Source organism: Mustela putorius, unplaced genomic scaffold (genome assembly GCF_011764305.1).
Source record: "Mustela putorius furo isolate JIRA1106 unplaced genomic scaffold, ASM1176430v1.1 tig00000198_pilon_pilon_pilon, whole genome shotgun sequence".
Classification (NCBI taxonomy): Eukaryota; Metazoa; Chordata; class Mammalia; order Carnivora; family Mustelidae; genus Mustela; species Mustela putorius.
The window spans coordinates 9,956,475-9,978,114 of NW_025421311.1; the positions used below are offsets into that span (position 1 = coordinate 9,956,475).

Sequence of the window (21,640 nt, forward strand, 5' to 3'; positions counted from 1 at the left end):
GATTTGAAGCCAAAGACTATAATAAGAGATGAGGAAGAACACTATGTCATACTTAAGGGGTCTGTTCGAGAGGATCTAACAATTTTAAATATCTATGCCCCTAACATCAGAGCACCCAAGTATATAAACCAATTAAAAACAAAATCAAAGAAACACATCAACAATAATAGTAGGGGACTTTAACATTCCCCTCACTGAAATACACAGATCATCTAAGCAAAAGATCAACAAGGAAATAAAGGCTTCAAATAACACAGTGGACCAGATGGACATCACAGATATATTTAGAACATTCCATAGCAAAGCAACAGAATACACATTCTTCTTTAGTGCACATGGAACATTCTCCAGAATAGATCACATCCAGGGTCACAAATGAGCTCTCAACTGGTAAACTGGTACCAGAAGATTGGGATCATTCCCTTCATATTCTCAGACCACAATGCTCTGAAGCTAGAACTCAATCACAAGAGGAAATTTGGAAAGAACCCAAATACATGCAGATTAAAGAGCATCCTTCTAAAGAATGAATGGGTCAACCAGGAAATTAAAGAAGAATTGAAAAATTCATGGAAACAAATGATAATGAAAACACAACAGTTCAAAATCTGTGGGACACAGCAAAGGCAGTCCTGAGAGGAAAATATATAGTGATACAAGCCTTTCTCAAGAAACAAGAAAGGTCTCAAATACACAACCTAACCCTACACGTAAAGGAGCTGGAGAAAGAACAACAAAGAAAGCCTAAACCCAGCAGGAGAAGAGAAATCATAAAGATCAGAGCAGAAATCATGAAATAGAAACCAAAGAAACAATAGAACAAATCAATGAAACTAGGAGCTGGTTCTTTGAAAGAATTAGTAAGATTAACAAACCCCTGGCCAGACTTATCAAAAAGAAAAGAGAAAGAACCCAAATAAATAAAATCATGAATGAAAGAGGAGAAATCACAACCAACACCAAAGAAATACAAACAACTATAAGAACATATTATGAGCAACTATATGCCAGCAAATTTGACAATCTGGAAAAAATTGATGCATTCCTAAAGACATATAAACTACCACAACTGAACCAGGAAGAAATAGAAAACCTGAACAGACCCATAACTAGTAAGGAGATTGAAACACTCATCAAAAATCTCCCAAAAAACAAGAGCCCAGGGCCGCTTCCCAGGGGAATTCTACCATTTAACAAAGAATTAATTCCTATTCTCCTGAAACTCTTCCAAAAAATAGAAATGGAAGAAAAACTTCCAAACTCATTTTATGAGGCCAGCATTACCTTGATCCCAAAACCACACAAGGATCCCATCAAAAAAGAGAATTACACACCAATATCCTCGATGAATACAAAAGCAAAAATTCTAACCAAAATACTAACCAATAGGATCCAATAGTACATTAAAAGGATTATTCACCACAACCAAGTGGGATTTATTCCTGGGCTGCAAGCTTGGTTCAACATCTATCGGCAAAATCAATCAGTGTGATATAATACATCAATAAAAGAAAGAACAAGAACCATATGATATTCTCAATAGATGCTGAAAAAGCATTTGACAAAGTAGAGCATCCTTTCTTGATCAAAAACTCTTCACAGTGTAGGCACAGAGGGTATATACCTCAATATCATCAAAGTCATCAATGAAAAACCCACAGCAAATATCATTCTCAATGGGGAAATACTGAGAGCTTTTTCCCTAAGGTCAGGAACACAGAAGGGATGTACTATCACCACTGCTATTCAACATAGTACTAGAAGTCCTAGCCTCAGCAATCAGACAACAAAAAGAAATTAAAGGCATCTGAATCAGCAAAGAAGAAGTCAAACTCTCACTCTTGGCAGATGATACAATACTTTATGTGGACAACCCAAAAGACTCCACTCCAAAACTGCTAGAACTCATACAGGAATTCAATAAAATCTCAGAATATAAAATCAACCCACAGAAATCAGTTGCATTTCTACACACCAACATCAAGACAGAAGAAAGAGAAATTAAGGAGTCAATCCCATTTACAATTGCACCCAAAACTATAAGATACCTAGGAATAAACCTAACCAAAGAGGCAAAGAATGTGTACTCAGAAAACTATAAAGTACTCATGAAAGAAATTGAGGAAGACCCAAAGAAATGGAAAAACTTTCCACGACCATGGATTGGAAGACCAAATATTGTGAAAATGTCTATGCTACCTAAAGCAATCTACACATTTAATGCAATCCCTATCAAAATACCCATCAATTTTTTTTTCAAAGAAATGGAACAAATAATCCTAAAATTTATATGGAACCAGAAAAGACCCCGAATAGCCAGAGGAATACTGAAAAAGAAAACAAAAGTTGACGGCACCACAATTCTAGACTTCAGGCTCTATTACAAAGTCGTAATCATCAAGACAGTATGGTACTGGCACAAAAACAGACACATAGATCAATGGAACAGAATGGATAGCCCAGACATGGACCCTTAACTCTATAGTCAACTCATCTTTGACAAAGCAGGAAAGAATGTCCAATGGAATAAAGACAGTCTCTTCAACAAATGGTGTTGGGAAAATTGGACAGCCACATGCAGAAGAATGAAACTCAACCATTTCCTTACAACACACATGAAAACAGACTAAAAATCGAAGAAGGACCTCAATATGAGAAAGGAATCCATCAAAATCCTTGAGGACAACACAGGCAGGAAGCTCTTCAACCTCAGCCACAACAACTTCTTCCTAGAAGCACTGCCAAAGGCAAGGGAAGCAAGGGCAAAAATGAACTATTGGAACTTCATCAAGATCAAAAGCTTTTGCACAGCAAAGGAAACAGTTAACAAAACCAAAAGACAACAGACAGAAAATACTTGCAAATGACATATCAGATAAAGGGCGAGTATCCAAAAATCTATAAAGAACTTATCAAATTCAACACCCAAAGACAAAAAATCCAATCAAGAAATGGGCAGAGGACATGACCAGACATTTCTGCAAAAAAGACATCCAGATGGCCAACAGACACATGAAAAAGTGCTCCACATCACTCGGCATCAGGGAAATACAAACCAAAACCACAGTGAGATACGACCTCACACCAGTCAGAATGGCTAAAATTAACAAGTCAGGAAACGACAGATGCTGGCGAGGATGTAGAGCAAGGGAGACCCTCCTACACTGCTGGTGGGAATGCAAGCTGATGCAACCACTCTGGAAAACAGCACAGAGCTTCCTCAAAAAGTTGAAAATAGAGCTCCCCTACGACCCAGCAATCGCACTACTGGGTATTTACCCTAAAGATACAAATGTAGTGATCTGAAGGGGCACATGCACCCGAATATTTATAGCAGCAATGTCCACAGTAGCCAAACTATGGAAAGAACCTAGATGTCCATCAACAGATGAATGGATAAAGAAGATGTGGTGTATATATACAATGGAATACTATGCAGCCATCAAAAAACCCCAAAATCTTGCCATTTGCAATGACATGGATGGAACCAAAGGGTATTATGCTAAGTGAAATAAGCCTATCAGAAAAAGACAATCATATGATCATATTATCTCTCTGATATGAGGAATTTGAGATGCAGGCAGGGGGTCAAGGAGGGTAGGGACAGAGAAAATAAGACCAGAAGTGCCCAGGGAGGGAGACAAACCATAAGAGACTCTTTTTTTTAAGATTTTTTTTTTTTTTTAATTTATCGGCGGGGCGGTGGGGAGAGCGAGCACAGGCAGACAGAATGGCAGGCAGAGGCAGAGGGAGAAGCAGGCTCCCCGCCAAGCAAGGAGCCCCATGTGGGACTCAATCCCAGGACGCTGGGATCATGACCTGAGCCGAAGGCAGCTGCTTAACCCACTGAGCCACCCAGGCGTCCCAGAGACTCTTAATCTCAGGAAACAAACTGAGGGTTACTGGGGAGTGGGCTGGGGGAGGGATAGGATGGCTGGGTTATAGATATTGGGGAGGGTATGTGCTACGGTGAGTGCTGTGAATTGTGTAAGACTGATGATTCACAGACCTGTAACCCTGGGGCAAATAATACATTATGTGTTAATAAAAAGAAAGAAAGGAAGGAAGAAAGAAATAGAGGGAGGGAGGGAGGAAGGGAAAAGTCTTTAAAGGGAAAAGGGTTTAAATTGGCTGTAAATTTGGTATCAGTGTAAACATTCAAAAAATTTGTGATGTTGACATCGATAGTTTTACCATTCTAAGCACTTAACAAATATTTACTCTGTTGGTGCTTGTAATAATTCTATGAAAGAACTATTAGTATTAACCCTGTTTTACAGATGGAAAAACTGAGGCACGGAGAGGCTTCTTAACACGCCAGAAGTCACATAGCCATTAAGAAATTGAGCCAGAATTTGAACCTAATCATAAGGGATCCGCAGCGAGGAACATCTGAGTGTGCCTTGCCCTGGGTGGTTTAGATTTCGGATGGCACCCCACATCCAAGAGCACTGCAGAGCTGGGCCACCACTTTCTCCCAGCAACACCACGTCGAGGTCAGGCACAAGACCTTCCCACCTGCTACCACCTACCCACCTCACCCCCACCTCAAAAAGAAAGCCAATAGTTCTGCCACTATCCTTGTCAGCAAAACAGTAGGTTCTGGGCAGAACCTGTCTCCTCAGGTTGCTCACATCTGCAGAGTGAAGTCTCACTTGTGAATCTGGTCGGAGGGACCTGTGTCTCACCTGTGTATAGTGTCGGGCAGTGGCAAAGACACGTGGAGAGGGTAGGTCTCAGGCTTCAGCATGACAGAGGTGGGACTAAGGTTGGAATATCCTCCAACAGGAGCAAGGATGTTCCATAAGTGCTGGCACCGAATGTGAAAAATGTCTGCTGGAGTCCCAAGCCCAGGCTGTTCCCCAAACACATCCCCATCCTCCTGCCAGTCCTGCAAACTTCTCGTGGAGGTGCCCCACACTTGTGCAAACCTCCCTGCAGTCCTGACACACCACTGAAGTCCTCGGTATGCTTCTGTCTACATGTGACTTGTCCCCATCCCCAGCACGAGGGAGCATCTCATGCAGAAAGTTTGAGAAGTGTGGACCCTGAGGCTCCTGGGAAAGCTGCAGTACACTGGCAGGCACCAGGCAGGGAAGGGCACAAAACAGGCTAAGGCTGCCACCTAGTGGCCATCCTGAGAACCACAGGAGGACCACACCTTCCCTCCAACCCAGAAGTCAGGACAAAAAGCCGGGGACCCCCACCACCAAGGCCTGGGAAATTGAGCTCCTCCGCCCCTCTTCTCCTGAATTGGGTTGTCTAATCTGCTCTGAGCTCCAAAGGAGATAATACCTAACATTCATCTGTTACCCTGCAGTGTACAAAATGCTTTCACACCATAATGATAATTACACGATAATATTAATTATTATTGTAGCAACTACTATTAATCGAGGGTTTACTATGTGCCAGAAACTTCACAATCTCAACCCTTAATCCCTACAACAAAGCTGTAGTAAACAAATATATCTGCCCAGCAAGCACCCATGTTCCTTTCTGCTCTCAACGGCACCTTCATTTTTGGGAAGAGACAATTCCCTTCTACTCCCAGGACTTTTATTGAAACTACTGGCAAAAGTCAGCTCTATTTTCAATGAACCCAATAGAAGGTAAGTCTTCCAGTGCCACCCTGGGGGGAAAGACTGCCTGAGATTGAAGCCAACACACAAGAAGCAGAACAAATCTCAGTGGCATTGGAGACCCCTGGATTCAGCTGTGCCTGAGAGAGTCTCTGGACTTTTCCACTCCATGAACCAATGCATTTCCCTTTATTTAAGTCTATTTGGGTGGGAGGGCTTGTTTGTTGTTTGTTTGTTTGTTAACTCAAACGCAAAAGAATTTTATTAATTTTTATTTCATAAAATAAATTACCATGTGGAAACAGGGTGTTTTAAACAACAGGTCCAAAAATAGGAATTATGAAAGTCAAGGGTGCGGGACATTTATTCCACACCACATGCCACTCCTTGTTGTCTGTGCTGAGGACAAATGAGCGCCATACTGTCCTGAGATAATTTGGAAACAGAGAATGCCACGGTGACTGAATTAGATGATAACAACTAGGAACGAATGCCACGCAACAAAGGAAAACAGCTCTGTGATGTGCTGGAGCAGCGGGTGGCCACTTGAGGTTGGTCAGGGCTGGTGATGTGCTCTGTTGCCATGGTTACATCAGGGATGGCATTTCCCAGAACTCCCTTCCTTGGATGGTTCCAACTAGAGTTGGCCAAAAGAAGCGCTCGTGTGACGGTAGAAGGCAGAAGGGACATCGTGTCCATTACTTTCTTCTGGACAGTGTGCAGTCCCGTGTACTGATGGACAAATGCCAAGGGCCTCAGTGAGTTCCGGTGCATCTCCCCCAAGCTCCACTCCAGGGCAGCGGCCCATCAGCAATCTTTTGGATCCCGAGCCACTGGCAGATACACAAGCTAGTGGCCTCCCACAACAGCTCCTTCACAGCTTCACGAAGGTGGTGACTTGGCGGGGGGAGGGAATACGAGCAATGGAAAGGGAATAAGTTCAAGACCTGCTTTAGAGCTAGACTTGGTAGGACTTGCTGGTGGGTTAGAGGGAGGGTTTGACACAAAGGGGTCTTTGCCTTAAGCAAGATGGCAGATGTCTGGGGCCATTTTCTAGATAGGAAGAAGCATACTAAGGGCTGGAAACAAGAGTTCTGTTTTGGAAATTGTGGTAGACTGGAAAAAAAAAGCCACATTTTAATGCATTGAAAAAAATGACCACAAAAAAAAAGAAAAAGCCACAGCTCCTCCCATTCATAACCATAAACTTATATAAAAGTGGTGAGTACAATGCAAAGACATTTCTTTTTACTGACCCATTTGTTTCGGGCCTGATATCCCATCATCTGCAAATATTTTACTATTTCATACAATCAAGGACCTTCCCTCCCCTACCTAACCACAACCAAAGTCAAAATCAAGAAATTAACATTGATACAATACTATTGTTCGATCTGCAGTCCTTATTCAAATTTCTCCAGCTGTTTCACTAATGATCTCTAAAGCAAAATGAAAATCATTTTGGTGTGTCCATCATTTACTCCAGGAATCCACATTTCATTTAGCTTCATGATGACCCTCATCTTTTCCAATCCAGAAGATCTATCCTTTAGTGTGTACCATGACCTTGATCTTTTTGGAGGGTACAGGCCATTTCTTTTGTAAGAAGTCCCTTGATTTTGGTTTGTGTGAAATTTTCTCACAAGTCAAGTCAGGCAATGCCTCTTTGATTTGGCATATCACAGAGGTGGTAATGGGTTTTTCTCACTGCATCCTGTAAGGTGGCACACAATTTCCATTCCCCTTTATCTGAGGAGGATGTGCACTCTGATCACTTAATTAAGGTGATGTCTGCCAACCCTCTCCACTGGAAAGTTCCTCCTTTCCCCTTCGTAGTTAATAAGCATTTGTCCATTGTTGTAGTAAACAGCATTAATTGAGGACTTTATATACAGGAAGTATTTAAAGTTGTAAATATCCTTTGCCTTAGCAAACTTTTGATCGAGTTATCCTTTATTTATATCAGTGTCAATTAATGGTTTTCAGTTTCTTTCAGTGGGTTGTTACTCTCATTATTTATCTTGATGCTTGTATTGTCCCTTGTCTGGACCCTCAGTGAGAACCTTTCAAGCTGGCTTCTGTGTCTTTCGTAAATGACCTCATGGTTTCCGAGTACCTTCCCGCTTGCTGGCATGAGATGTACCATGACCATCTTGCACCATGTCCGCCTCAGCAGTGCAAGCGGCTGAGAAGGGTGTGTTGCCTTTAGTCGGTCTCCTGAGGCTGACCCATCTGTGGCTGCTTCTCAGCCTTTCCTTGATTTCCGTGACCTCGATTCTTTTGAAGAATGCTGATTGGGTATTTTGGAGAATGTCCCTGAATCTGGGTTGTCTGGCATGTGCTCATGGCTAGATCTGAGTTACAGACTGGGGGAGGAAAATGTCGCAGAGACAAGTGCCCTCATCATCATATCATATCATGGATGCATGACATCAACATGACTCGTCACCTTGGTCACCTGGATAAGGAGGTGTCTGCAGGTTTCTCAACTGTGAAGTTAATATTTCCCTTTCTGTACGCTGCTATTTAGAAGTGAATCACTAGGTCCAGTGAACACTCACGAGAGAGAAACTGACCTCTCCCTGGAGCCATAGTATGTAATCACTTAGAATTCTACTATGATAAGATTTGTAGGACAGGAGTTTTCAATTTTACTTTTGCTAGGACCCCCACCAGAAGTCAAGTGAAACCTATGGATCTCTTCTCAGAAGAGCATTTTAAAATTCAATGTATTTATTTAAAAAAAAAAAAAAACCCAAGGAATTGCAGAGGAAAACAATGATACTGAAATACAATGATCAAAATATTTTATAAACAAATGTGTGATGTGGCAATAAATGTGTTTGTTTATTAACACATCCAAACACATGTTCTAAGCTTCATGTCTAGTCACTACTGTAACTTCCAAGTGTTGCTGAGTATAAATGATACCACTGCTCCTGCTAACACAATGGTTTGTTGCCTGCATTCACCATGGGATGGAAGGAGTGCTACCTCAGGGACAAGTTTATAAAAATAAAGATTTATTTTCCCAAACAAGTTCACAGACTCCCTGAATTCTATCCACAGACCCCCTGGGAGAGTCCCTGGACCCTAGGTTAAGAACCTCTGATCTAAAAGGATCCAAGGTAGCAAAGATGCTCTCAGAATGCAAAGGAAACAGAAAGTGCCTGCATAGTGGTGAGAAGTAAGAGCGGTTTCACCCTCTCTAATGATGAAAGACATGCAAAGAAATCCACATATCAGAGATTTTCTTATCAGACCATTTATCAACATTTTTCCCCCCAGTAAGCTCTACTCCAATGTGGAGCTCAAACGTAAGACATGAAATCAAGAGTTGCATGCTCTAACCCCTGAGCCAGCCAGATGCCCTATCATCTTTTAGAGTGAAACAACAACAACAACACTCAGAGCTGGTGAGGATGCTGTGAAACTGGCATTCCCATATACTTCTAGTTACAGGGCAAATGTGTACAAATGTGTGCAACCCCATTGAAAGGCAATTAAAAAATATCCACAGTCATAAAAAGTTCAAACTCCTGATTGAGAGAACCACTTCTGAAAAGCCACCCTAAGAAATTAATCCTAGATATATAAAAAGTTCTATTTAGAGAGCCTTGTGACAGCAATATTTATATCCACACACACAAAGAAAGATTAGCGGCAAATAGAGATCTAAAAGGAGGGCGAGGAATTAGGTGCAATGCATACAGGTGCATGGATGCATGGAAGGCAACGCAGGTATGAAATGAACATTACTCCAACAACACAGCGGTCCGCTACAGACTGATGAGAGGAAGAGGTGTAGGGATCCCCTCTGAGCCTCAGTTATCTTATCTATTAACAGAGGGATAATAATACCACCTCCTAAGATTGCCAAATGGCTTCATGAGATAACATATAAGTCTCTAGCAGGAGCAACATGGCGGAGGAGTAGGAGACCTAAATATCATCAGGTCCCAGGAGTTCTGCATGTTAGTTATCAAACCATTCTGAACACCGACAAACTCAACAGGAGATCAAAGAGAAGAGCAGCAATTCTAGGAACAGAAAGTCGACCACTTCCTGGAAGGTAGACCGTGAAGAGAAGTGAATCCGAGGCGACCTACGGGAAGATAGACTGTTGGGGGAGGCGCTGGCTCCCGGCAAGTGGTAGATCAGCACAGCACAAAATTGGAACTTTTGGAAGTTAGCTCCACTGAAGGAAGTCGCTCTGGGGGCTAATAGCATGGTCTAAGGACCCATGGGGGTCACAGAAAGACCGGCGGCGCCTGAGTTGTGGCAGAGTTCCCAGGTATCAGAGCGGGGAAGCCGACTGCAGAGACGGAGCAGGGGGAGGCTCTCAGTTTGGGGTTACCTTAAATCATGATCCGAGGTACAGTCAGGCCACTGTTCTCTGAGCAGGGACCCCACAGGTGGCAGATCTGGGGAGACCCCCACCTTGCTCCTCCAGGAGAAGCCGCAGGGGAGGACGTGGCAGGAATCTGCTGGGTTTGGAGACTCCAAACTGGCCGTGCGCCAGAGACAGAAATGCTCGGTCACAGGCCGGGTGAGCTCGGAGCGTGGGCCAGAGACCAGGGAGACAGGAGGGACTGATGGCTTTTCTCTGAGGGCACACTGAGGAGGGGGGCCCTGAGCTCTCGGCGCCCCCAGGGTGGAGACTGGGCAGCCGCCATCTTCATTCCCGTCCTCCAAAGCAGTACGGAAAGCGATCAGGGAACAAAAGCTCCCCAGACCAAAACTGCCCAGATTACTTAGCCTGGCCCCTGGCAAGGGCCGTGGAATTCCGCCTCCAGCAAAGACATTTGAGAATCACTGCAACAGGCCTCGCTCCCAGAACATCAACAAGAACATCCAGCCAAGACCAAGTTTACGGATCAATGAGAACTACAGAACTCCAGCACATAGAATTCATGGCTTTTTCCCCATGATTCCTTAGTCTTCCAATGTTAAAGTTTTTTAATTTTTTTTAAATTTCTTAATTTTTTCTTATTCTATTTTAAAAAATTTTCCCTCTTTCCTATTTTAACCTTTTTTAACTATTTTATCTTATCAAAATGCTTTTAAAAATATTTTTTAATTTTCATAGTTATAGTCCTATTCTATCCCTTCATTGTATTTAACCTTATATTTTGTATTTAACCTTAGTTTCTGTATACATAGAGGTTCTTCTTTCTTTAAAATTTTGGGATACAGGTTCTTCTAACAGATCAAAATATACCTTATACTCTCACATGGCTTTGTTCTAGTGTCCAGCCTGATCACATTCTTTCCTTTTTTTTTTTCAACCAACATCATATCTTATCAATTCCTTTTTTTAGAATCTTTTTTAATTTTCACCCATTCATCATACTTACCCTTATTTTTGTATATATAAAAGTGTTTTTTTCCTCAAAATTTTGGGAGGCAGTTTCTTCTAACAGACCAAAATATACCCAAAATCAAGTGTATGGCCCTGTTCTATTCACCAGTCTAACATATATATACACACATACACATACACATATATACATACACACATATATATAATACACACACACACGATGGAATATTATGCAGCCATCAAAAAAAACACAGAATCTTGCCATTTGCAACGACATGGATGGAACTAGAGGGTATTATGCTAAGTGAGTAAGTCAATCAGAGAAAGACAGCTATCATATGATCTCTCTGATATGAGGAATTTGAGAGGCAGGGCGAGGGGGAATGCGGAGGGAGAAAATAAGACCAGAAGTGACCAGGGAGGGAAACAAACCATAAGAGATGCTTAATCTTAGGAAACAAACTGAGGGTTACTGGGGGGTGGGGGCCTGGGTGATGGACACTGGGGAGGGTATGTGCTATGGTAAGTGCTGTGAATTGTGTAATGCTGATGATTCACAGACCTGTATTCCTGGGGCAAATGACACATTATATGTTAACAAAAATAAATTAATTAATTAAATTTTAAAAATAAAAACTCTAGTAAAGAGCATGGGGCATCCTGGGTGCTCAGAATGGATCATCTGTTGCCATTATGATGATATCATGCTGTACAATAAAGTAAAACAAAAAATCATACATAAGCACAGTTACATCATTGCAAAAAAAAATGCAGGAAAAAAAAAGCAGAGGAAGTACCTCAAAATATGAATAGCAATAGTTTCAGGGTAAAGAGGTCAGGCATAATTTTCTGTTTTTCTCTATTTTCTAAGTTTCTAGGATAGGCTTTTAATACACTATCTACCTGTTAATACAAAAAGCAGCAAAGGCATGTGCTGGAAATACACATCCCTCCTCTTTCCCAACAATTGAGATGGAGCCCATATCAGGACAATAAGTAACTCAAAGTCCTACATTTCCCTAAGTGCCCTCTCATCCCCGAAACCTTGGAGACAAAGGAAATCCCACTGTCCAAAGCTGACATCTCTTTATAATCACCGCTGGGGGGAAGTACCCCAAATGAACAAAGAAGAAATGCAAACGCTCACTAGAGCCTAGACCGTTGTCATCACTGAATTCACTACCCACAGAAGGAAACTCAGCAGCAGCAGCAGCAATAGAAGGAGCCTAGCCAAGTCCGCGAAACATCATCCGTTCTCAACAAACATTAAATAAATGCGCGAACACTGGGTGAAAGGGTTGCCTCTGTGGTGGTCCCAGCAGATCCACTGTGCCCACATGGTGGCAGTGTGGTTCCACACTAGGCAGAGTGGGTTCCACCAGGACCTAAATGTCTGCAGCCCAGTCCCTTTCCAGGCAGAGGAGCCCTGAGACCCACAGGAAGCCTCCAAAGGAGAACATGGCAGGAGTCGCCCTGTTTTTACTGGAGTGGGTGACACAGCTCTCCAGCTGTTAGAGAGAGGCACCCTGTCCGTTTGGAGGGTTGGACCAGCCCGTGCAGCAGACAGAGCGCCCTGGAGGGAAGTGCGAATATCCAGAAGGCAGAGCTAGGGCGGAAGGTTCCCAGGAGGGCCGCTGCCCTCAGGCCTTGGAGACAGAGCCCTCTGCGAAGGGCGATATGGGGGCAGGGTGCTGAGATGGATAGAACAAACTGGGGGGCCGCTCAGACCAGGGTTCACATCTTGGCTTCCCTTCTGGCAAGTCCCATCACCTCCCGTATTTCCTTATCTGTGCATTTCCTTATCTGTGAAATGGGACCTTGCCAGGTTGTGAGAGACGGAAGTTCACTAATGCAAGAAAAGGACTAAGAGCGACACCTGACTTGCAGCCCCTCGGCCAGGCTGGTCACCAACATACTGTTTTTTATTGTTGTTGTTAATAACTGTGGTGTCATTAATTACACATAGACATCCCAAGGAAGACTTACCCTCTGTGGGCACACAAGATGAAAGCTGTGACTGGATCTTGAAATCATTTCTTCATCCTCCATCAGGCAGGAACTGAAAGAGAAAAGACCAAGAAGCAAAAATGTTAGCTATTTTTTTTTTTTTTAATTAAAGGACATATGTTTGGGGGAACTATCAAATGTGATTTCTGAATTCCCTTCAGGGAGAGAAGAAATAGCGCCAAATTCCCCCCACCTCCTCCCCTGCTCAATCCTGAGGCCAAAGCTACCAGAAGAACTGTGGGCCCAGCATCTACATGAGGAATTTTGTCCAATGGGACACCTTCACGGTGTGGCTCCTGGCTCTGAGCTGACCTTGTCTGCACCCTTTAATGCCAGCAGGCAAAGGCAGGATCCCTTCATTCTGCATGCGGCTGTCCTGGGGGTGGGTGGGGGGGTGGAGGCAGATTTCTTATCTCTCCTAAGCTTATAAAGTATGATTGATGAGAAAAAGCAAACAGCTAGAATCATTTACACAAAAGGAAAACAGAGAAAAGAGACAACTTAAAATAATCTCCAGGTCTCCAATATACTGCATAGTGGAAGGTGGCCAAATGTTCTCCAATTTTTATGAGGACTTTTTTCCAAATTTGATGAGGAATTTTTATAAAGAAAGAGTAAAACTTGTTTACCACAAAAGGGATCTAGGCTGGGTGGAAGCAGCCACTGGGAAAGTACGATTCATGAAGGTTCTCCAGGAGGGATAAACTTGAAATGTGAGGCACATACGGTTCAAATGTCTCTTTTCCTCTATGTTTACAAAAACGAACGTGTATGAAAATGCAGACACTGACTCTTAAAATGTAAGTCACAACGATCGTAATCGATCGTAATCTGCACACCTGGGCACATGGTCCCTAGATTTTGTCACTGTAGCAAGTGAACTTCAAGAGTCTGAGCGCTTGTATTCGACATGAAAGGCTGTGTCATGCTGCGTTAACAAAGAGGTCCAAAATATTTGTGGATTAAAACAAAAAGGGTCTATTGCTCTGCTCATTCATGCTATATGCCCATTGGACCTAGACATGTCCTCTTACTCAGAGACTCAAGCAGACACAGCCTCCACTCCCTCGTTGCTGGGGCAGGGGAAGGGTTGACTATATACTGTAAGTCACGCATGGGCTCCTAAAGGTTTCTGCCCTCTTCACTTCTTCCCACACAGCACTGAACAAGGCGAATCACCTGTTCACAGGGAAGTAAGAGCCTACTGTGTGTGCAGGGGAATACTGGAATCATTGGAGACAGCCCAATGACTAGCCAGGGATTACCCCTCTGACATTTTGATCAATCTGTCAAGTACATTTACCCTGAAACATATTTTGTGGCTGTAACAATGTTTGCCCTCCAAATCAACTTCTCTGAGAAGGCTGATGCAGAGAAACTGTAAGTACCCTTATTCCTTCCCCTAGAAGGATCTAGAATAACTTAGATTGGAGCCTTCCTCCAATCTTCCTCCACACAGAGCAAGAAACCACTTATTTGGCAAATCTAAATTTAGCTCCAACTAAGTGTCAGGTGCTAAGCACACTAAGACAAAGTAAAACACAATTCCTACTCCCAAGAGATCCACAGTCTAGTTATCCTGCTGGATCAGAGGGCTGGGGCTTGGAGCAAGGTCTCGGCTCCACAGAGATCCATGTGGGCACTTGCCCTCTCCTTGACAGCCCTCCTGCCCAGGTATTTTGCTCAGCTCTTGCCTGGGGTCCTCCTTGCCTTCTGCTCTCCCTATGCTTCCCTCTTCGAGACCCTGTGCCATACCTATTTCTCTGGCTCATCTCTCTCCACTCTTGCCTTAAAACTTGTCTGTTTTCTCACCCATGACACAGGGTTCCTGCTTCTAAATGTCTGCTCTGCCCAGAGCATTGCACACAGGCTCAACTTCCACACAAACCATGTACATTCCTATTCCCATGGGGCTTTCACTTCCCTTTCATCCTCCTCCTTTACCCTGAAAGCACTAGACCTTCACTGTGCCTATCACACCACTCACTCTGTAATAATCTGTTTATGCATCTACCTTCCTCACTGGACTGTGAATTCACTGAGGACAGGCACTCTGTCCCTGACTTATGGTTAAAGCAAAAAACAAGCACTCTGTCCCTGACTTATGGTTAAAGCAAAAAAACATGCTTGTTGATATTTCTGTGGCAGAGAATTAGGATGGGGTGATCAATAAAAGACATTCAAGCATAAAAATATCCTGTATTCAGGTAGTATTCTGAGTATGTGGAGCGGTTGTCAAATAGAAATAGGACTTCAAGGAGAAAAAAAATTACTTCTAACTATAAAAATACGTCTAACACGAAGAGAAGATTGTTCATGAGCTAATCAGTGTGTGGCCCACAGTCCACAATGAGGCATCACGCAGAATCTCAGAACCCAGTCTCGATGAATCCAAATTTGCAACTTAACAAGACCCTTAGGTAATTCTTATGCACAGTCCAGGTTCTGAAGCTCTGGTCTAACGCATACTAATCACAGTGGTAGTAAAAACAGTTCTTAACGTTTCCTGATGCTCCTTCACTGTCTAGACACTCCTCCTGTGCCTCTCACACTCCTGTGCCTCTCAGAGCAGTCCTGTGAGATCGATACTACTTAACACCCTCATTTTTTCAGGTGAGGGAACTAAGACATGGAGAGATTAAGGAAGGACCTTGACAAGGTCACGTGGCTAGTAAAAGTAGGAGGGAAGAGTGGAAGCTCTTGGGCACCTAGCTTAAGAAAGGTGCACAGGGGTACTTAACAATATTTTAATAGATGCTAAGAAATGGAGAGCTGAGATTTGAACACATGCTGATGGGTTCTAAAGCTCCTGATCACTCAGCGCATGATAAATATTTGTCATTTGTCAAGGACACCGCGGGGGGTTCGGGGGGCTTTCCACAGCACCTGGCATGCTGTACACCGCCCACAACCAACACATGAGTGTGTGACTGAGTGTGGTGGGCAGGCCCCTCTGGAGTCCGGGACCTCAGTGTGGTGAGGAGGTGTGGAATAGGAAGTAAGTGATTTGGAATTAAGACTGTCATCGGCCAAGTAAGGAGCCAGAGTTGGAGACTATGCCTGTATGTGCTCAAGAGCTCTCAGCCAGAGGCGATACTAATAGCGGTAACCTGTGACTGGTTCTTGTCTCCATCAGTCCCCACAGGTTCCACGGTCACTGTAAAGTGACCTGTGTCTTTCCGAGAATTTCCAGGCTGTGGCTGGCACAAGCAAACCTCCTCTGCCGGACCCTCCACTTGGCTACTTCTCAGGAGCAATCTCGGTCCCCGGGGACAGCTGCTGTGCCTCTCCTGCTGGGTGCCCCAGGCCCCGCTGCCTCCTGCCGCAGCTGAGGGATATGCTGAAAGACTCCACTGCAGCTGCACCCACTCTGAGGCCAAGAGAACGCCCAGCCCCTTTGCGCTCTGCTCCACCCCGTGTTCCCAAGCAGGAGTGACGCGACCAATGCCTTCTGGAGATTTCAATCAAGCAGCCCCCTATTCTCCAGCTCGAGCCCACAGGACAGAGTCCACAGACTGTACTCAACCAATGTTGGATCTAGTTGGCCATGCCTGAACCCTTCTCCCCTCCTGGCAAGTTTTAAACCCCGGGGGGGGGGGGGGCGGGCGGGGGGCGCTCCTCAGCCCCAACCAAACAGGTTTCTGAAATAACACCCAATTTGCCAATTAGTAGTCCCAGGTGTTTCTGAACATCAGCTTAAGCTCAAGATGAAGTTTCCCCCAAAATCTGCTTTTCTCCCCCTTTTAATCCAACACAGAACACTGAACTTTTAAGAAAAACAGACCGGAATCTCTTCAAGACTGTGTGCATGTGTTCAAAGTGGACACGTGCCCACCATCTCATTCTGCATCCAGTCGTAGGACTCCCTGGATCATAACTACCACGTATTCCTACTGACTAGATGCCTGGCACTTTAACCAAAACCCTTACGGGCCATTTCTCCAGCTTGTAAACGAGGAAACCGGAGATCAGAGGGTTACGTAACTCCCTGAAGTTTCTCACACTTGCCAGTAAGCAAAACCGGATTCACACCCAAGCCTGTTTCTCCCAAGTACACTGAAGGTTGTCCCCTTTTTGGGCCAGGGATAGTAAGCTAATGGGAGTGATAACCCATCCTTAGAAGAAAGAAAGGCGAAGACCTGGCTTTGACTCAGAGACCAGCGCGCTCACCCCGAGCTCCTGCTTCCTGCCAGCGGCCAGGGTCCCAACTCAGCCGAGACGCCGCATCGCACAACGTGAGCGTCGGGGCCCCGCCCACTCCAAGCCCAAGCCCCGCCCCGGGCCTTGGCCACGCCCCCGGCCAGTCACCGCCCGCCCACAGCCGTCATTTCCTGTCCGGCCCTGGGTGTGTCAGGTCAGTGCGTCGGGGTGACCCGGGGTCTGCCCTGGGATGTGGTCCTGATCTGGCCGTCAGCGCCGAGCAGAGGACCCTAATGTGGGCTGCAGCAGATGGGACGGTATCAGCCGCGAGCTGGGTCCTAGCTTTGGGCATGGGAGCCGGTGGACGCTGCGGAGTGGTTGCCAGGCAACGGTGCCGTCGGCCCCGCCCCTCTGCGTTGGGCGGGGCGGGGCGTCCAGGCGAGCGGGTCGCCTGGCTCCCGCATGCGCACCGCGGGTGCAGTGCTTCCTTGAGTGCACCTGCTGGCCAACGGTGTGTTCGGCTCCGGTCGTGCAACCTTACACCCCTGCGCTTGCCCGGGCAAGTGCTGAGCCTTCCTTCTGCACCGGCAACTTTGGGAAAGTCAGCTCGCTTCACTAGGCCTTAGTTCCGTGGGAGCCTTATTATGTTAGAGCTGGAAGGAACCCTATCGCTCATTTAGTTAAGCCACACGTCCCCGCCCCGGTTTTGTAGATAAGGGGGCCTCGCATTTACCACTCCTTGCGTTCCTGGTGCTTCAGTTAACCCCCTGGGGAGTCCTCTTGGATCGTGTTACCTTTTCCATAGAATGAGTTAGGCTCAGAGAGGTTGGCGACTTTAGCTGAGGTCACACAGCTTGGAATTTGGTGGAGTCTCAAGAGTCAAGTAACTCCCACTTTGTTCATGGCCGAGTTCAAATTTCCATTTAGAGGTGCTTCCACGACTGCATTACTACTAAACCTAGTTGTAAATCAGAATCACCCCTGAGAGAGTCTTAAAAGTATTTATTCCCGGGTTCCCTGGCAGGTTGACTGACTGAGAAGCTTTGGTGCTATAGCTAAGAACTCTGTTTATTCAACAAGTTTGAGGATGGTTTTCATGGCGGGTGGGTGAACTTTGGAAACCCCTGGGTATACCCGGAGGCCTGTTTACCCACAAACCACGGAGAAGTAATAAACCTGAAGAACCTAGCCAGGAGAGACGCTGGTGCACAGTGCCATCAAGGTCTGCTCCCTTCAGCCCGTTTTCAGGTACTCTTCACTCCTCAGAAACAAGCCAGAGGCTTACAGTTTAAACGAGTTTGGACGGTTACATGCAAATTCTCCAGCTCCTGGCTACCAGTCACATGGCCAGGTCCAGGCTTCTGGCTGGGAGGGCCTGTCATGACCAAAGTCAGGCACTGGTGTTCTCTCCATTCCTGCCAGCTTGTCAGCCTCTGTCTCTCGACCTCCTTCATGCCAGGTCCCTGAATCACAGCGGCTGTTGTTGGCTGTGGAGGAACATTTTGCAGAGCAGTTCTCCCTGTGGAGGGAGGGCTGACAGCTTTCCAGAAGTATCACCACAAATAATGAGTATCCCTTGGCCTTATCAGCAGCCAGAGTGAAATAGATAACCCTGCTGTTACTCGTGACATTTATGAACACAAATCCATCTTTAAAATAATCACTTGTCTCTTCGTTTTAGAAGGCTAATGAGCTCGACAAATTCCGCTTAGTGTTTTATTATTATTAATTTTCATCACTTATGCTGCCTCCCCCAGGTACTCTGGTTGACAATGGCTGACGATCACGAGAAAGATTTGCAGAAATTTCTTAAAAATGTGGATGAAATCAGTGAGTACCAGAAAATCATAAACAAATTAAATTCTGTGCTACCAAGGTGGAGTGACTGGAGAGAAATGATGAGTCTGAGCTAGTTCCTGGGCTGCGTGATAGGTTTATGACTCTAAGAGAAAATGTAATTGAAATTAAACAGAAAGGGTATTGAGAAGCAAGTAATATTAGAGCCTGGGGTGGTGTTTTATGGCTGTTAATTGGTATCAGAGAAGCCGTTAACATTCTGGTTGGAATTGAGGCTGACAGCTCTTCTCCATATTTTGACCCCTTCTGTATAGGATTCACGTCAAAGGAAACTAGCTGTTCCCTTTGAGATCACTCAGGAACCTCACTGATCTGTGTGGAATCCCTCTTGTTTCAGGGCAGAGCCATTTCTGATTCTGAGCTGCAAAATCTGATTCTGAGAGGCAAAATCAAATGGCTTTCTCTCAGTGTCGGTCTAGTTATATGGACGGTTCATGGTTGTCACTATCCTGTCTCCCTGCCTCTAGACAGGAAGACCCCTCCTTCCCCAGGTGGGATCTCAAAGGACATCCTCTGATCCCACAAATCCCATTCAAGAGATTTAAAAGCAGCTGGTTTCCTATTCAGACTTCAGGGAGCTTGTGTGATGATGGAAACAAGCAAACCAACAATCAAACCAACCTTACATATCAGACAGAAATATGTTGAAAGTGCTCCTTCCAGCAGGCTGTACAGGTCCAAAGAATTAAAATGGTTTCAAAACTAGTTAAGGTAATTTGATAAAAGACACAACCACCATGTGTTCTGTGTTCATCCCTGGGCCCGTCCTCCGCCCATCCCTGAATGTTGTTCTATGGACTTCTGGCCAGCCTGCTGCTCACCTTTCTCTTCAGGTGGTCTAGTCCAGGCACGTGATTTTGCCTACAGCCTGTTTACTCACCAACTCCATGACCCTGTTGGCTATGCTTTCTTCTTCCCTGGGCTTCGGACTCTTTGCCAGGTATCCTATCCACTGCACTCACAGAAACTGCAAACTCCGTGTGTCCAAAAGCCTTCTGTCCTCCTCCCAAATAAAACCTGCTTCTACCTTCCCTTTCAGTCTAGTCTGGGTGGGCGGTACCACTAGTTGGAAATTTACAGGTCACCTTGGACTCCTGCCAGCTCTCACCCTCCATTGAAGTGGCCATCAAGTCTGGCTTCTTTCTCCCACCCTGTCCTCCCTGCCCCCTCCTTTTGTTCTGGTTCTCTGACCCAGACTATTTCAACAACCCCCTGATTGTTGCTCCTGCCTCCAGGCTTACACTCCCCACAGAGTAAGGTATCTAAAATGCAAATCTGATCCAGACACTTCTCTGCTTGGATTCTCTCCACAGCCACAATAAACTGCAAGCTTTCCCCTGGACTTAAGTCCTCCTGTGACCTTGTCCTTACCTCTTGCCTCTCCCTAGGGCAGCAGACTGCTTCTAGTTCCGCACAGTTCCCCTGATGGTTCACGCTCTGCAGTTGCCTTTGTTGTTCCCTCTGCCTCCCCATCTTTCTTTACCTGGCTCGCTTTCATTCAGGCTCAAAGTCCCTTTGGGTGCCATTTATACTAGTACTGGCCCGTAGAACTCTGTGTGGTGATGGAAATGTGCTACAGTCTACACCGTCCACTAGTACCTGCACGCAGCTATGAGCCTTTAAAAGGTGGCTGGTGCTACCCAGGAACCGAGTTTCTTTCTTTCTTTCTTTCTTTCTTTCTTTTTTAAGATTTTATTTATTTATTTGACAGAGAAAGATCACAAATAGGCAGAGAGAGAGGAGGAAGCAGGCTCCCCGCTGAGCAGAGAGCCTGATGCAGGGCTTGATCTCAGGACCTGGGATCATGACCTGAGCCTAAGGCAGAGGCTTTAACCCACTGAGCACCCACAGGCACCCCAGGAACTGAGTTTCTAATTGTATTTCATTTAGAGTTAGTTTCAATTTGTGTAGCCATGTGTATAGGTTCTATGCACTCATTTCCTGGGTTCTTGCTATGTATTGAGCATTGCTAGGCCCTGGAGACTATAGTAAAGATAACCAAGAATTAGCTTTCTTCCTGGTGACTGCAGCCCAGTGGGGAGAAGAGATATGAAACAAATAATCTCCAGGATGATGTGTGATACAAAGAGAGATTTGCAAAACACAAGAGACACTAATGCAGCTTACAAATTGTATTAGTCTGGTTGGGCAGCTGTAACAAAATGCCACTTAAGCAGTAGAAATTTCCTTTCCACAGTTGGTTCTGGAAGTGTGAGATCGAGACATGGGCAGATTTGGTTTCTCCCGAGGTCTCTCCCTTGGCTTGGAGATGACCTCCTTCTCACTGTGTCCTCACAGGGTCTTTTCTCTGTGTGCACACATCCCATGTGTCTCTTCCTCTCTTAAAATACGGACACCAGTCCATTTGGTTTAGGGCCCCATCCTGATGACCTCATTTAACCTTAATTATGTCTGCCAGGACAGTCATACTGGGGCTTGAGGGCATTAGCCTGCGAATGGGGTGGGGGTCACACTTCAGTCCTTGTCAGGAATTCCTTGAAGTTTGAGTAGGAGCTGGGCACTGGGAAGAGGGCAAGAGAAGATTCAAAGTGAGGAGAAAGTAGGTTGGAAAGCTGGAAGTTCAAGAACGTGGTGCTTTTTAGAACCAGGAAGCATAAAAGCTCTGTATGGCTGGAGAGTCGAGATCACGGATAGAGGGGTCCCATCTGAGTCAAGAAAGGCTGAATCAGGGAAGACCTTGGAAACCACAGTGGGAACTCACGTTTACCCT

The 21,640-nt window shown here is 45.1% G+C and overlaps 1 protein-coding gene and 1 long non-coding RNA gene across 7 annotated transcripts in view; one reads left to right on the forward strand and one right to left on the reverse strand.

Moving 5' to 3' along the window:
- LOC106005549 overlaps window positions 1–17,164 on the reverse strand; it is a 44,862-nt gene extending 27,698 nt beyond the window's left edge. For both annotated transcript variants that reach the window (XR_006605974.1, XR_006605975.1), the window contains exons 1-2: window positions 17,052–17,164; window positions 12,892–12,964 (exon numbers count right to left, since the gene is read on the reverse strand). This is a non-coding gene — a long non-coding RNA (uncharacterized LOC106005549). The remainder of the gene's footprint in view (window positions 1–12,891; window positions 12,965–17,051) is intronic.
- A 27-nt stretch (window positions 17,165–17,191) lies between these two features.
- TTC12 (tetratricopeptide repeat domain 12) overlaps window positions 17,192–21,640 on the forward strand; it is a 50,712-nt gene continuing 46,263 nt past the window's right edge. For 2 of the 5 annotated variants that reach the window (XM_013054855.2, XM_013054856.2), the window contains exons 1-2: window positions 17,192–17,266; window positions 18,810–18,882. In XM_013054855.2, the coding sequence (XP_012910309.1) occupies window positions 18,825–18,882 (58 nt within the window). In that variant the 5' untranslated portion in view covers window positions 17,192–17,266; window positions 18,810–18,824. Of the gene's footprint in view, window positions 17,267–17,520; window positions 18,301–18,809; window positions 18,883–21,640 lie in introns of those variants that run through there. The other 3 variants (XM_013054853.2, XM_004749844.3, XM_013054854.2) reach the window with 3 other exon arrangements.